The following is a 14,830-nucleotide window of genomic DNA, read 5'->3' as shown; positions in this document are numbered from 1 at the left end:
ATTTGAAATGGCAGATTCGGTTAAGTCCTGTCCATGTTAAAAATGAATACAGGGAAAAGGGGTAGATAAACAAACTATATAAAGAGAGTGAATTATATTTGCACTATAGCGCACAGAAAACGTTTCTTCACATCCTCTAGATCCTGCTCTGTAGGCTAGTTCCCATGATCAGTCTAACTTGGTTCACTTGATCAGATCAGCTAAACTAATGAAGTGGATCTTGTGATCAGTGCACTGCAATCGGGAGCGTGCTACACTCGCATACAGTAAGTAAGAGCAGCGTGGATCCTTCAATTCATACAAAACCAATTTCTGATCAGATTTTACTGATGAATGCAAATCAAGCAGAAAAAATAAATAAATGCACACATTTTCAGTTTCGACGTTACATGATAAAGACCACAGCTGCCCTGTCTGCCAAGGCCAGTTTAAATGTTTTTATTAGGGGTATTACCACTAGCTACCAGAAGAGGGAGCTACACTGTAAAACTAAAACTCCCATTCGAATTCGTGCTTGACTTGAAATGGGAAAACCAACTAAGACACAGATGTGTGCTGGTTTGCACACAAATCTGGGGCTGGACAACAACGAAGAAACACCTGCGATATGCAGCACACACTTTTGTGTGACTTAACTGTCCTTCACAATGAACAGCAGTGTGGAGTAGTGGTTAGGGCTCTGGACTCTTGACCGGAGGGTTGTGGGTTCAATCCCCAGTGGGGGACACTGCTGTTGTACCCTTGAGCAAGGTACTTTACCTAGATTGCTCCAGTAAAAACCCAACTGTATAAATGGGTAATTGTATGTAAAAATAATGTGATATATGTATAATGTGTTATCTTGTAACAATTGTAAGTCGCCCTGGATAAGGGCATCTGCTAAGAAATAAATAATAATAATGAACTGCTTTGCACATGGATTCTGTATTGTATAAAAGCTGCATATCCCTTTTGTCAGTTCCAGCAAGACCTCAGGACTTCGATAGAGGGCTGACAGGCGGTGCTCGGTTGGCAGGTGCTTCTATGTCAAAGACTGGTGTTTCTGAGGAACAGCTTACAAAGTAATGCCTCTCTCTAGGCTACTGGATAATGGATTTCACTGCAGATTTACACCGAATGAATCAGACGCAGGACACATGTACGCCAGCAACATTAGCGCAGCTACCCCCTTAAAGGTGTTTTAATCAGTTTTCTTACATCTTCTAGCACTAACAACATTATCACTGTCCCCATTGAAATTCATTTTCTTAGATCTTGCTATTATACCGACATTTGCAGTCAGCTGTGTTTAATCTCAGTCGTGTTGTGGCAAGTATAGACCGTGGATGTATTCCAATGTTTCTGCATGCATGGACTCAGGGTTCTGCGTGAGTCCTTCGCGCTGCACTCAAAAAAAAAAACTCCAACTCCCAGAATGCACCCCACAAAAACTACGGAGTCCCGGATGCTGTTGACAGGCAAGCCCGTCCCGTGGTAGGTAAGCAGCTAGCATAGGCAAAGCAGCTGGGGTGGGCAGATACCAGAAGACTAGGAGGGCAGTATTCACTGGTGAAAACGTATTCCACTGCATCTCGCCCTTCTCCTTTCTTTCTTCCTCTCAATTCGCTACGGATCTATAACCGATAATCGTGCACCTTGAAGAGCGAAGAGCTTTGCGTGTCGCGTTTCTTTTTTCTTGGCGTTTTTTTGTTTCTTGTGTGTTGAGCCAAGCTGCGGTTTGGTTTTTTTTTTTTTATTGAGACACGGACAAGAGGAGAGAAGAGAGAGGAGAGAGCGCTATGCACTCGGGCTGACATGTAAAATGCTGTCTGTTAAGGTCGTTCGTGCAGCAGATGGTTCGATGAATCCGAGTGGAAAAGAGGAGATTCAGAATATCGCTCGGACCGAGCCTCAGCAAGAAGGGCAGGTCGGCAGCGACGACGCCGTTAATTCACCGCAGCCCGGTAAGCAATGTGTTTTCTGTGTATACACCGAATATTTGCATAGTTTTCAATTGGATCCAGCTGTGATGGCGTGCATTATTAATATGGGCTGTAGTATTTCGTAGCGTGTTAACCGTATCCATACCGTACACTGTGCAGGAAAGGTGTGCTTAGTGAATCATTCAGTGCGTGTTGTTGTCTTTCCCATTGATGTAACTTACTGACCTCTGCACTAATTATTATAAATACAATCATCACTGCATGACCAATGCTAGTATTTAGAAGTGTGTGTTTTTTTTTCAAATGGTAACTGAATGATTTTAATAATGTATTTATTTATTTATTGGTATGCATTTTACACGCGTCACAGCAGTCGGTATTGTATAGCTCTTATTAAAATATGTACACAAGTGCGCGTGCTTTTGACAGTGTCAATAAAATGTTTACATATTCAGTCATTTATTCTGTTTTGAATACTGTCCCGATGATAGCCAACGCAGAATGGGGGCTACATTCTTTCACAATGCATTATTCTTACAAAATAATGTATACATATACACGATAGGCTCTCGCTAGCCCATTGAAAAATGCGCATAGTTTTGTATTTAATTTATTGAACACTGTTGTGTTGTGAAATACAACGAGGTCTTAATGAAATTATGTTTGAACACGCAAACAAAGGCAGCTGTAAATAAAGACATGGAAGATGGGTCCCCCCCCCCCCCCCCATTCCGGTTTGAATGACAGCTGTTGTGACGGCTTGGCACTGTCCACTAGTCGGCGGGCTAATTACAGCCCGATATTTAAAAGGCTACCTGTTGTTTTTAATTGGCAGCGGATCTCCGGTAAATTGTGGTCCTTGCTGGCTCAGTGAGCGCGCGGAGGAGGGGGCGTGTTTGTGGTGTGACAGAGCCACGCAGTTTACAGAAACGGGTGTACCCATGCCACACTATAGAAAGAGTCCGGGAGTGTACGGGTTAAACGAGAGATTGTGTTAGCCTTTCAATGAGCATACTTGCATCTTGTATTATTATTATTATTATTATTATTATTATTATTATTATTATTATTATACTATTCCTAAGTAACTTTTAAATAATTGTTTCCGAGTATACTGCTGCTTTTCATGTTCAAATAGCTGTTCTGTAAACATAGGTGTTTTCTCTTTGGCAGATCCTGCTCTGGTAATAATGTCAGACCCTTAGCTATGACACTAGGGCTAATTTACGTAGACTGCACAGGGCCTGGAAGGTGTCTTCAGGGATCCGTTCAGTCATTATCATGTCGTGCATGACCAATGTGTTGAGCAAGTTCATCCCACACATGCTCAGTTGGATTGAGATCTGGAGAGCATGGTTAGCATGTCTGAAGACTCTGTCATGGATGGGTGCTTTACCATCTTGTTAGCTGCCATTGCTAGCAGGGTACCCATGCAGCATTGTTGGGTGCATCTGCAACAGTGCTAAAGTGAACTACAGCCTTCCTTCTGTCTTCCAGAGTAATCAAGGTAGCCAGGGTATACCAGGAGGACACCCTAGGGCAATCCATTTGGTCCTAATAAAGTGGCCAGGCAGTGAATAATTATTTATAGGCCATATATAGTATGTACTGTATATTCTTAGCAAACAGAGCCTCTTTTGGGACAGAGCGTGTGAGCGTTAGGGTTAAAGTTTAATTTAGGTTTAAACATTCTTTCCTTTCCACACATTCTACATTGTTATATAAACACAATGCTCCTGCACATCCACAGAGTGCTGTGTTTATTCCACTCAGTAGGATAGCTGCAAACAACCTGTAGGGGCTTGTGGGTTATTTGGCCATCCTCTTTGTGAAATAACCACAGTGCTCCATGAACGTGCACGGTGCATTCTCTCCTCTCCTCTCTGCACGGAGCATTCTCTCCTCTCCTCTCTGCACGGTGCATTCTCTCTTCTCCTCTCTGCATGGTGCATTCTCTACTCTCCTCTGCACGGTGCATCCTCTACTCTCCTCTCTGCACGGAGCATCCTCTACTCTCCTCTCTGCACGGTGCATTCTCTCCTCTCCTCTCTGCACGGTGCATTCTCTCCTCTCCTCTCTGCACGGTGCATCCTCTACTCTCCTCTCTGCACGGTGCATTCTCTCCTCTCCTCTCTGCACGGTGCATTCTCTCCTCTCCTCTCTGCACGGTGCATTCTCTCCTCTCTGCACGGTGCATTCTCTCCTCTCCTCTCTGCATGGTGCATTCTCTCCTTTCCTCTCTGCACGGTGCATTCTCTCCTCTCCTCTCTGCACGGTGCATTCTCTCCTCTCCTCTCTGCACGGTGCATTCTCTCCTCTCTGCACGGTGCATTCTCTCCTCTCCTCTCTGCATGGTGCATTCTCTCCTCTCCTCTCTGCATGGTGCATTCCCTCCTCTCCTCTCTGCATGGTGCATTCTCTCCTCTCCTCTCTGCACGGTGCATTCTCTCCTCTCCTCTCTGCACGGTGCATTCTCTCCTCTCCTCTCTGCACGGTGCATTCTCTCCTCTCTGCATGGTGCTTTCTCTCCTCTCCTCTCTGCACGGTGCATTCTCTCCTCTCCTCTCTGCACGGTGCATTCTCTCCTCTCCTCTCTGCACGGTGCATTCTGTCCTCTCCTCTGTACGGTGCATTCTCTCCTTTCCTCTCTGCGTGGTGCATTCTCTACTCTCCTCTCTGCACGGTGCATTCTCTACTCTCCTCTCTGCACGATGCATTCTCTCCTCTCCTCTCTGCATGGTGCATTCTCTCCTTTCCTCTCTGCACGGTGCATTCTCTCCTCTCCTCTCTGCACGGTGCATTCTCTCCTCTCCTCTCTGCACGGTGCATTCTCTCCTTTCCTCTCTGCACGGTGCATTCCCTCCTCTCCTCTCTGCACGGTGCATTCTCTCATTTCCTCTCTGCACGGTGCATTCTCTCCTTTCCTCTCTGCACGGTGCATTCTCTCCTTTCCTCTCTGCACGGTGCATTCTCTCCTTTCCTCTCTGCACGGTGCACTCTCTCCTCTCCTCTCTGCATGGTGCATTCTCTCCTTTCCTCTCTGCATGGTGCATTCTCTCCTTTCCTCTCTGCACGGTGCATTCTCTCCTTTCTTCTCTGCACGGTGAATTCTCTCCATTCCTCTCTGCACGGTGCATTTTCTCCTTTCCTCTCTGCACGGTGCATTCTCTCCTCTCCTCTCTGCACGGTGCATTCTCTCCTTTCCTCTCTGCACGGTGCATTCTCTCCTTTCCTCTCTGCACGGTGCATTCTCTCCTTTCCTCTCTGCACGGTGCATTCTCTCCTTTCCTCTCTGCACGGTGCATTCTCTCCTCTCCTCTCTGCATGGTGCATTCTCTCCTTTCCTCTCTGCATGGTGCATTCTCTCCTCTCCTCTCTGCATGGTGCATTCTCTCCTCTCCTCTCTGCATGGTGCATTCTCTCCTCTCCTCTCTGCATGGTGCATTCTCTCCTCTCCTCTCTGTCACCTCCTGCTTTCTTCTATCTCCTCTTTCACTTGTGGGCTGGGCAGGGTAACCTATGTGCTCTCACTCAGTGTATTAGAGACCAAAGCAAGCAAAAAATGAAAAGGATTCTATGTATTTTAGTGTTTAAAGTTTGTATTCTCCGCTGGAGCCATGATGTAGTTTAGGAACATCACACCTCCAATCTGCTGTCTGTGAACAAGCCGGTATCCCCTTGTGATGAAACTTTCGGTACCACAGTTAATACTCTAGATGAAAAGTTTGATGTTACTCCGTACCGATGACCCTGTCTCTTATGGTACAATAGTGTCTTCTTGTGAGCATTTTGATTGGGCAGGAGGACTGCAAAGTAAAACTGTGTTTCTGTCACCCACAGTGCTCACGAGACTATGAGAGACAGGGTCACCTGTACGTACAAACTTATTATGAATCAGGTTTTAATTTAAAGGAACTTGGTACATAATGAATGCCCTTATCCTTGTCTTTAAAGATGTTGTCAGCTGGCACTTTGCCGTGCACAAGACAACACTTACAGCAAAATAGGTTGGGGGGGGAATGAAAATCTGTTTAAAAAAATAAATAAAATTAAGAAGCTGTAAATATGCACCTGCTGTCTCTGTCTGCAGTACAGCCACTTGATTCATATCTCCTCTTCTATAAGTTTACCATAGAAAATGAAGTAAGTCTTTCAGTGACATACATCCTTTCAATTCAAAACTAGAGCAGCTGTATGAAGAGAACGTTGATGTGTTCGACCAGCTTCACTGTATCCACTGCCACCTGGGACTACATCCACTGTGGGCATAATAAAGCACAGTGAAAGCATGGTAAAGCATAGGGAAGCATTGTATAGCACAGTGAGGTACGGTCAAGCATATTAAAAACATGGCAAACCATGATAAGCTATGGTAAACGGAAAAAGCATGCTGCTGTGATCCTGCAAACTGAGGTCCACGTTATTATAAGCAGGTTTACAGTGATTCGAGGAGCTGCGCAGCCTCTTGGGGCAGTGTGGTACGGGTGCATTCGCTCGGGAGTCGCTTGATATTCAGGGGGAGTGATGCGCTCACCACTGCGCATCCAAAAAAGATTGAAATGAAATATTTAAAGACAGCAGCAAACATGCAGTTGAAAAGCTGCCCTTGCAGAGGACTCAGCAGTCGGAACACCTCTTCACTTCTCTGCAGGCTTCCCAGGGGCTGACAGTTAGGATTTTGCAATGGTTCCAGGTTCGCTTTGCACTTCCTCAGTGTGCGTGTGTGCTTTTTGATATTGTTCCATGTTTAAATAGTGTGAAACTGCTTTGAGTTCAGGAGCTGCTCTGTGTTCTAGTTGCCTGGGTTACATACCCAGGTTACATCAGCCGGTGATTTTATTGAAGTAAGCCAGTGTCATGGAGTGCACAGCTGTGTGTTATCAGCAAATGAAACTTGAACGTTTCAGAACACATTACTCTGGTCCTGAAGCGTTTGCATTGGATTCGTATCCAGTCCTGTGTTTCCTTTAAAATATTGCTGTTGACCTACAAGGCTTTGCACGGTCAGGGTCCTAGTTATATAACGGACGTTCTTAGCCCTTACATCCCTGGGAGGCATCTGAGATCCTCTCACTCTGGATTGTTAAAATGCATGCTTCCAAAACGTGTTGCGCTCAGAGAGGAATATGATTGGCTGTAGGTGGGACCATATTGCATTGTGATTGGTTGCCACCATGCGGCGGAAGCCTCTGATTGGCTGAAGAAGCTAGACTGTGGGTTGAGTAGATTTTATCTGGGGGGATAGCCCTGGTCCCTTAAAGGGTTAATCACGCCTCACTCCTCCCTTGGTACAGGAGTTTCACAGTGGAAGCAGGCTGTGGAGGGGGCTTGACAGTGCCCTTAATGTCGGACCGTGCATTGATTAGCGAAGCCCCATTGCTGCTAATAGCAGTAGCCTGCTGTCCGCACAGCCATGGCAGGGGGATGTCTTGTGTCATTGTGAAATTCTATAAAGGAAGCAGTAGTCTGGCACTCTGGTACTTTGTTAATCATTAAGTTCAGAGAGGAAATCTGTAGGAGGCTGAGAGGGCTGAGCAGCAAGACGGCTTCTTCTTTTTTCATTCTTGTCCAGATGGGCAGTAGCCTGCAGTTCAAATCAATGACGAGGTTTAGCCCGGGGGATTGGGGGAGAACAGCGCACTGGATTATGTTGCCAGAATGGGAGGCTTTTGCGTTTTGTGCTTTCTGTATTCTGTGTGTGTTTGTGAGAGAGAGAGAGAGAGTGAGAGAGGAGAGAGTGTGAGTGTGTGTGTGTGACTGTGTGTGTGTGTGAATTCCTTGCTAACACATTTACTCATCTCTTCTGTATTGTGATGAATGAGGGAAGCCTTGTGAGGAATGAGTGTTTTGATTTCAATTTAAGTGAAAGCTTGTGTTTGAGCCAGTCAAGCCTGAGTCTGATCCCACTCACACCAAGTGGGCATTTAGGCTTCTGCAAGGTTAGTTTGCCTTGCGACTGAGAGCAACTCACCTGTAAACCATGCTGTTAGAATGAAGCTCGGACTGAGAGCAACTCACCTGTAAACCATGCTGTTAGAATGAAGCTCGGACTGATAGCAACTCACCTGTAAACCATGCTGTTAGAATGAAGCTCGGACTGAGAGCCACTCACCTGTAATCCATGCTGTTAGAATGAAGCTCGGACTCAACTCACCTGTAATCCATGAAGCTTGGACTGATAGCAACTCACCTGTAATCCATGAAGCTCGGACTGATAGCAACTCGCCTGTAATTCATGAAGCTCGGACTGATAGCAACTCACCTGTAATCCATGAAGCTCGGACTGATAGCAACTCACCTGTAATCCATGAAGCTCGGATTGATAGCAACTCACCTGTAATCCATGAAGCTCGGACTGATAGCAACTCACCTGTAATCCATGAAGCTCGGACTGATAGCAACTCACCTGTAATCCATGAAGCTCGGACTGATAGCAACTCACCTGTAATCCATGAAGCTCGGACTGATAGCAACTCACCTGTAATCCATGAAGCTCGGACTGATAGCAACTCACCTGTAATCCATGAAGCTCGGACTGATAGCAACTCACCTGTAATCCATGAAGCTCGGATTGATAGCAACTCACCTGTAATCCATGAAGCTCGGACTGATAGCAACTCACCTGTAATCCATGAAGCTCGGACTGATAGCAACTCACCTGTAATCCATGCTGTTAGAATGAATCTCGGACTGATAGCAACTCACCTGTAAACCATGCTGTTAGAATGAAGCTCGGACTGAGAGCCACTCACCTGTAATCCATGCTGTTAGAATGAAGCTCGGACTCAACTCACCTGTAATCCATGAAGCTTGGACTGATAGCAACTCACCTGTAATCCATGAAGCTCGGACTGATAGCAACTCATCTGTAATTCATGAAGCTCGGACTGATAGCAACTCACCTGTAATCCATGAAGCTCGGACTGATAGCAACTCACCTGTAATCCATGAAGCTCGGACTGATAGCAACTCACCTGTAATCCATGAAGCTCGGACTGATAGCAACTCACCTGTAATCCATGAAGCTCGGATTGATAGCAACTCACCTGTAATCCATGAAGCTCGGACTGATAGCAACTCACCTGTAATCCATGAAGCTCGGACTGATAGCAACTCACCTGTAATCCATGAAGCTCGGACTGATAGCAACTCACCTGTAATCCATGAAGCTCGGACTGATAGCAACTCACCTGTAATCCATGCTGTTAGAATGAAGCTCGGACTGATAGCAACTCACCTGTAAACCATGCTGTTAGAATGAAGCTCGGACTGAGAGCAACTGCAGTTCCATCAGTATCACACAGATACATGGAAAACATTTGCACTCTGTGTATTTACATAGGTACTGACCTTTGATAAAATGAAAGTATCAGAAACAAAGACTGGACATTTTTAGCATGGTAAAGATGACAATCAGCACTAGGAACAGATCACTAAACTGAACAGGGTGAGGGAGGGCTAGCCAGAGCCAGCAACATCTGAACATACCATTCCTAACTATTAAACACTGAGTAGTGCAACATTTAGAAATACTACAAGAACCTTGCCGAATTAAATGCCAAGCGTTTCCACTAGAAGTCTTTCTCAAAGTCGTCAGTGTTAGAAAATCGATTCTAAAATGGATTTAATGACACCGAGCCTGTGTTTGTATGCTAAGCACCTGGGCTCATCTATTCAAAGCAGAACTTTACCCCTTCTGGATTTCTGCTGTTCTCAGATAAAGGGATCAGTGTTTGCCTGTGGCTCGAATTCAGCGCCCCCTAGCTTGCTCAGCCGCTGATGACCAGGGTGTAAAACTGCCGAGCGAGCAAGGTCACCTCTCTCCGCGTGAAGTGCTCTGTGTGCTGGCTGGCTCTCCCGGGGCTGGCTGAATTGTCGGGAACAAATCATTTGTATGCAGTGGGAGTCAGGGAGCCCAGTTCTGAACTGCGGGTGAAGCAGAGGAGAGATGAGCGAGCTGCCAGGGTGTGTGATGCTGGGCTGCAGATGGAGGCCGGAGTAGCCTCTGACCTCAGTTTGTCTTGCTGCAGCAGCGCAGGGCTCCAGGACGGGAGGGGTGGGCTCATTAGCGCAGGCAGAGGGAAGGCTGCAGGTGCTGGGTACGTGACGTGCGACAGGAGCTTAACGAGCACACTGGCTTCCGGCTGTCTGCTTTTCTTCTGTTTGTTATAATGTTTTTTTTCTTTCTGTTTTCACCGGCTGCTGTGAGCTGCTTGTTGATTCTCATTGCTGGCTCCCGGTTCCTGATCTCTGAGTGAAATCATGAAACGACTTGGTTTTCCAAACCGCACTGCTAATTTAATGGCAAAAGAGCAAACTATGAAGTGACTGCACCTCCCACAACAATCCCATTCATCTTACCCATTAGCTACAGACATCTCAGATGTGCAGTTTTGAAAGAAACACGTATTTTCACGTGATTTCACTGTCTGGTTAAAAGCATGCCAGTCACTAGGGGAAGCAGCTGGCTGGTTAATGACAGGAAAGAAGCGGTCGACAGAGTGGGGACAATCTCACTCTCCAGATGACCTGGGATGTGCAGGACTATCTGAAAGCATGGCTTGCCAACAGCGTTCTTTTTAAGCAGAGCAGCGTGTGGTTCTTTCAAAAGTGAGGCGCTGTAAACAAATGGACGTGCAAAACAGAGCAGATGAATGGAATTGTTCTGTTCGCTACGATGATCTGCAATTGAGAACACAAGCAGAACTGGGCTCAAAGGGAAGTGAGATTGGGGTCTCAGTGTAATCTGTTTCACCAGACAGTTCATTTCAAGCTTGTAGAGCTGTGAGGATGTGATTTGCTGCTTAATGCTTTTCCTTTTTATAATGGTTGCTGTGGTAATGTTTCTGACTGTGGGCTTAGCGTGCAGGGCCACGTAGATCTACACACACACAGTACGGTCACACAGCATGATCATAGTGCTTCTTCTCAAGATCTGTGACAACAATTTCAAATAGACCTTCTGCCTTCCACACTGCAGCCCAATGCTTTATATCTCTGCTCTGAGCTCCTCGGGCAGTGTCATGAGCGATTCTGCAGGGAATGATCACAAACAGCAAAACCAGGAGGGGCTGTTTAGTGCTCCAGTGCTGGCTGGTGGCCAAAAATGGGGAGGCAGAAAAAAAGGTCCCCGGGTTCAAATCCCACCTCAGCCACTGACTCATTGTGTGACCCTGAGCAAGTCACTTAACCTCCTTGTGCTCCGTCTTTCAGGTGAGACGTAGTTGTAAGTGACTCTGCAGCTGATGCATAGTTCACACACCCTAGTCTCTGTAAGTCGCCTTGGATAAAGGCGTCTGCTAAATAAACAAGTAATAATAATAAAGTGAATCCATCTCTAGCCATTCGCTACGTCCTTCTAAACAGAGCTTCGTTCTTTCCACTCTCGTCAATATCGGCATGCGAGGTCATCAGTGTGGGAGGGCACACGTCCGGTGATTGGCTAAAACAGACACAAGGGGAGGGGGGGCATGCCACCCTTCAGCGTTCCATGACAGCTGAAGAAATGGAAGAATATGATTGGCTAAGAGACGTGCTTATCATGACTACAGAGCAGACAAGAGTGCGTCTGCCTCCTCTGAATGTACAGCGTGACTGAGTGGAGAGTTTGGATCGGACTGCTGTCTCTGCATTAAAGCTGTATTTATTGTTATATTACTTATACATAAATGAATCAAATGGCTTGTATTTTTCAACATTTTTAAGTAGGCGGTGCCTTCTCTGACAAGTAATGTTGTTGAAGCTGACACCCTGGGATCCTTCAAGAAGCTGCTTGATGAGATTCTGGGATCAATAAGCTACTAACAACCAAACGAGCAAGATGGGCTGAATGGCCTCCTCTCGTTTGTAAACTTTCTTATGTTCTTATTTTCTTAAGCTGTCACTGAGTACAACTTTACTTGGCTTCTTTGTTTCAGTGCAGAGGGAGAGCAGCAGAACAACTGAGTTCTTTCCATTTGGAAACAAACCACATGTCCGCCCGTATGTCCCACTTGCATTTTTTCATAGATCTGGAGAATTGCTTCTCAGATTGCTTGTTGGTGTCCTGTAGTATTCTGTACATGCTGTACATTGTGAGTTGACAGTCATGGCAACGGGGCTGGATGTCACCAACAGGCTGAACCCTGAGAGCAGCTAACCCATCTCCACATCCACACACACACCTCCCCAGCAGGGCTGGCCAACATCTCAAATGGATCCCAGTTTAAATGTTAAAGGCTAATGCAGTCAAGCCCCCTCATGAAGCATCGAGAGAAAGGGAAGTCGACACAGTGCCTTCCATAGACAGACGTTGGCACACTCATTTCTTTCTTGAGCAGTGGGAAATGATGACTGCTTTGTAACCCATCATTAGGGAAGGTGTGTAAAGGGTTAATCTGCTGTCCTCCACTGAGGCAGAAACTGATTTTTTTTTTTCTGCTGCTGGAAGTGTTCAAAGAAGAATTGGCAGGGGATCTGGGAGAGAGAGGGGGGGGGGGGGAGAGAGAGGGGGGAGGGAGGGAGGCTGTCTTTGAGCGAGCAGCCAGCAGACTGACAGCAGCATGCAGCTTCCTCCCCTCTCCCCCGCCCTGCCTGTGTGTGTAGGATTACAGGCTGAGTCAGCCTGCCAATGTATTGAAATATCTCACTGCCCTTTCACAGTGTGGGTTCATGTTTTTAGAAGCACAGGGCTGTTCTCTGCTTACATCCTCTACTCATTTCCATGGTCAGGCAGGGTCACCAATTTTTCGGTCCAATTACCCTCCCTCACCGCAGCAATCCCTCAACAGCTCATGAGAACTGACTGTGTCCTCCTATCCAGCAGGAGTCGCTGTAGCGCAGCGAGGCGATTTGGCAAGTTTGCCTCCCGAACCCGTGGGAGCGCCATAGCCAATGCAGCGCTACCTGCGAAATCCCCACACAACCAGTGCTACCCTGACTGTATGACTCACCCTGCACACCACGCGGCCATGCCTTCACCAGGGGAGACCCTCGGGGGACCCCAGCGCTGCCCTGACTGTATGACTCACCCTGCACACCACGCGGCCGTGCCTTCACCAGGGGAGACCCTCGGGGGACCCCAGCGCTGCCCTGACTGTATGACTCACCCTGCACACCACGCGGCCATGCCTTCACCAGGGGAGACCCTCGGGGGACCCCAGCGCTGCCCTGACTGTATGACTCACCCTGCACACCACGCGGCCATGCCTTCACCAGGGGAGACCCTCGGGGGACCCCAGCGCTGCCCTGACTGTATGACTCACCCTGCACACCACGCGGCCATGCCTTCACCAGGGGAGACCCTCGGGGGACCCCAGCGCTGCCCTGACTGTATGACTCACCCTGCACACCACGCGGCCGTGCCTTCACCAGGGGAGACCCTCGGGGGAATGAATCGATGGCTATTTGTGTAGTAGTCTTCAGTGTGAATATTGAGAATCGATTTGATGGCAACTTGAATGTTTTTGCAAATTCCTAGTTTTTACAAAAACAATAAAGCAACTGTCCCCCTAAATTGATCTAATGCGGGTATGTGAAGATACGGATTTATACCAGAAAGATCTGTGACTACATTCGGTGGATTAAATAATAAATGAGTTTCAGTTCAATGCAAGTCTGTCAAGGGGCTGTTTTAGGTCAGGATTTAGGTGTGCTCTCTCCTCTCTCTTTCTCTCTTCCCCCTCCCCCTCTCTCGCTCTTCCCCCCCTCTCCCTCTGAGAGCTGTGAGTGGAAGATCTCATGTTGCTTCCCTGCCTGCACCAGTGTCATTGTCCCTCATCTTTCTTGAACAGCAGATAAATAAAAGGACAGTGCCTGAGCGCTCCCAGGTGCAGCACGCTCTGTACAGCTTTGGCATCTTGAAAGGGATTGAGCAGTACAGGTTAGGGCTCTCTGTCGCTGGCTGGCTCGCGATGGCTGCCTGTGTGCAGGTACCGAGGCACTCTCCTCTGCAGCAGGCTTGGAGACACTTCAACCACAGAGAGGGAAGAAGCCACAGAGAGGGAGGGAGGGAGGGAGCTTGGACACACGCCAGCCACAGAGAGGGAGGGAGGAGGGGGAGCTTTCCACAGCAGCCTGGTCTAGTCAAGGGACTAGGAGGGAGGGAGGGAGGGAGGCAGTGTGACGTGGTTAGAGCTGATGAACTGGGAGGGAGGGAGGCAGTGTGACGTGGTTAGAGCTGAGAGACTGGGAGGGAGGGAGGCAGTGTGACGTGGTTAGAGCTGATGAACTGGGAGGGAGGGAGGCAGTGTGACGTGGTTAGAGCTGAGAGACTGGGAGGGAGGGAGGCAGTGTGACGTGGTTAGAGCTGAGAAACTGGGAGGGAGGCAGTGTGACGTGGTTAGAGCTGAGGAACTGGGAGGGAGGGAGGCAGTGTGACGTGGTTAGAGCTGAGAAACTGGGAGGGAGGCAGTGTGACGTGGTTAGAGCTGAGGAACTGGGAGGGAGGGAGGCAGTGTGACGTGGTTAGAGCTGAGGAACTGGGAGGGAGGGAGGCAGTGTGACGTGGTTAGAGCTGGGAGACTGGGAGGGAGGGAGGCAGTGTGACGTGGTTAGAGCTGGGAGACTGGGAGGGAGGGAGGCAGTGTGACGTGGTTAGAGCTGGGAGACTGGGAGGCAGGGAGGCAGTGTGACGTGGTTAGAGCTGGGAGACTCAGGGGTCCACACTGCTCCAGGTCAGAGGTGATAGTGAGTGCTGGATCTCAGGGTTTTTTTGATTGACAGAATCCCCAGTATGTTAAAGTTGTTTAGACACTTAGGAAATGAAACCGAATCTGACCCCCCAGCTCGGGCCGGTATTTCTTGCATTAAACCACAGATCTGCAGGGGCAGTTGGCCCTGCTTTGCATTTATCAGTGCAATGAACATGAAACCAGGATCGGATCCCATCCCATTTGGATAACATTTGAATGACCTGGGAGCCTCAGAGA

At 47.8% G+C, this 14,830-nt stretch overlaps 1 protein-coding gene across 4 annotated transcripts in view; it reads left to right on the top strand.

Moving 5' to 3' along the window:
• Positions 1 to 925: 925 nt before the first annotated feature.
• Positions 926 to 14,830, top strand: part of LOC131699745 (transcription factor Gibbin-like) — a 70,691-nt gene continuing 56,786 nt past the window's right edge. For 3 of the 4 annotated variants that reach the window (XM_058997721.1, XM_058997720.1, XM_058997719.1), the window contains exon 1: positions 927 to 1,943. In XM_058997721.1, the coding sequence (XP_058853704.1) occupies positions 1,802 to 1,943 (142 nt within the window). In that variant the 5' untranslated portion in view covers positions 927 to 1,801. Of the gene's footprint in view, positions 1,944 to 14,830 lie in introns of all 4 variants that reach the window. The other variant, XM_058997722.1, reaches the window with a different exon arrangement.

Source organism: Acipenser ruthenus, chromosome 23 (genome assembly GCF_902713425.1).
Source record: "Acipenser ruthenus chromosome 23, fAciRut3.2 maternal haplotype, whole genome shotgun sequence".
NCBI classification, from domain to species: Eukaryota; Metazoa; Chordata; class Actinopteri; order Acipenseriformes; family Acipenseridae; genus Acipenser; species Acipenser ruthenus.
This window is presented reverse-complemented; position numbering and strand designations above follow the sequence as displayed.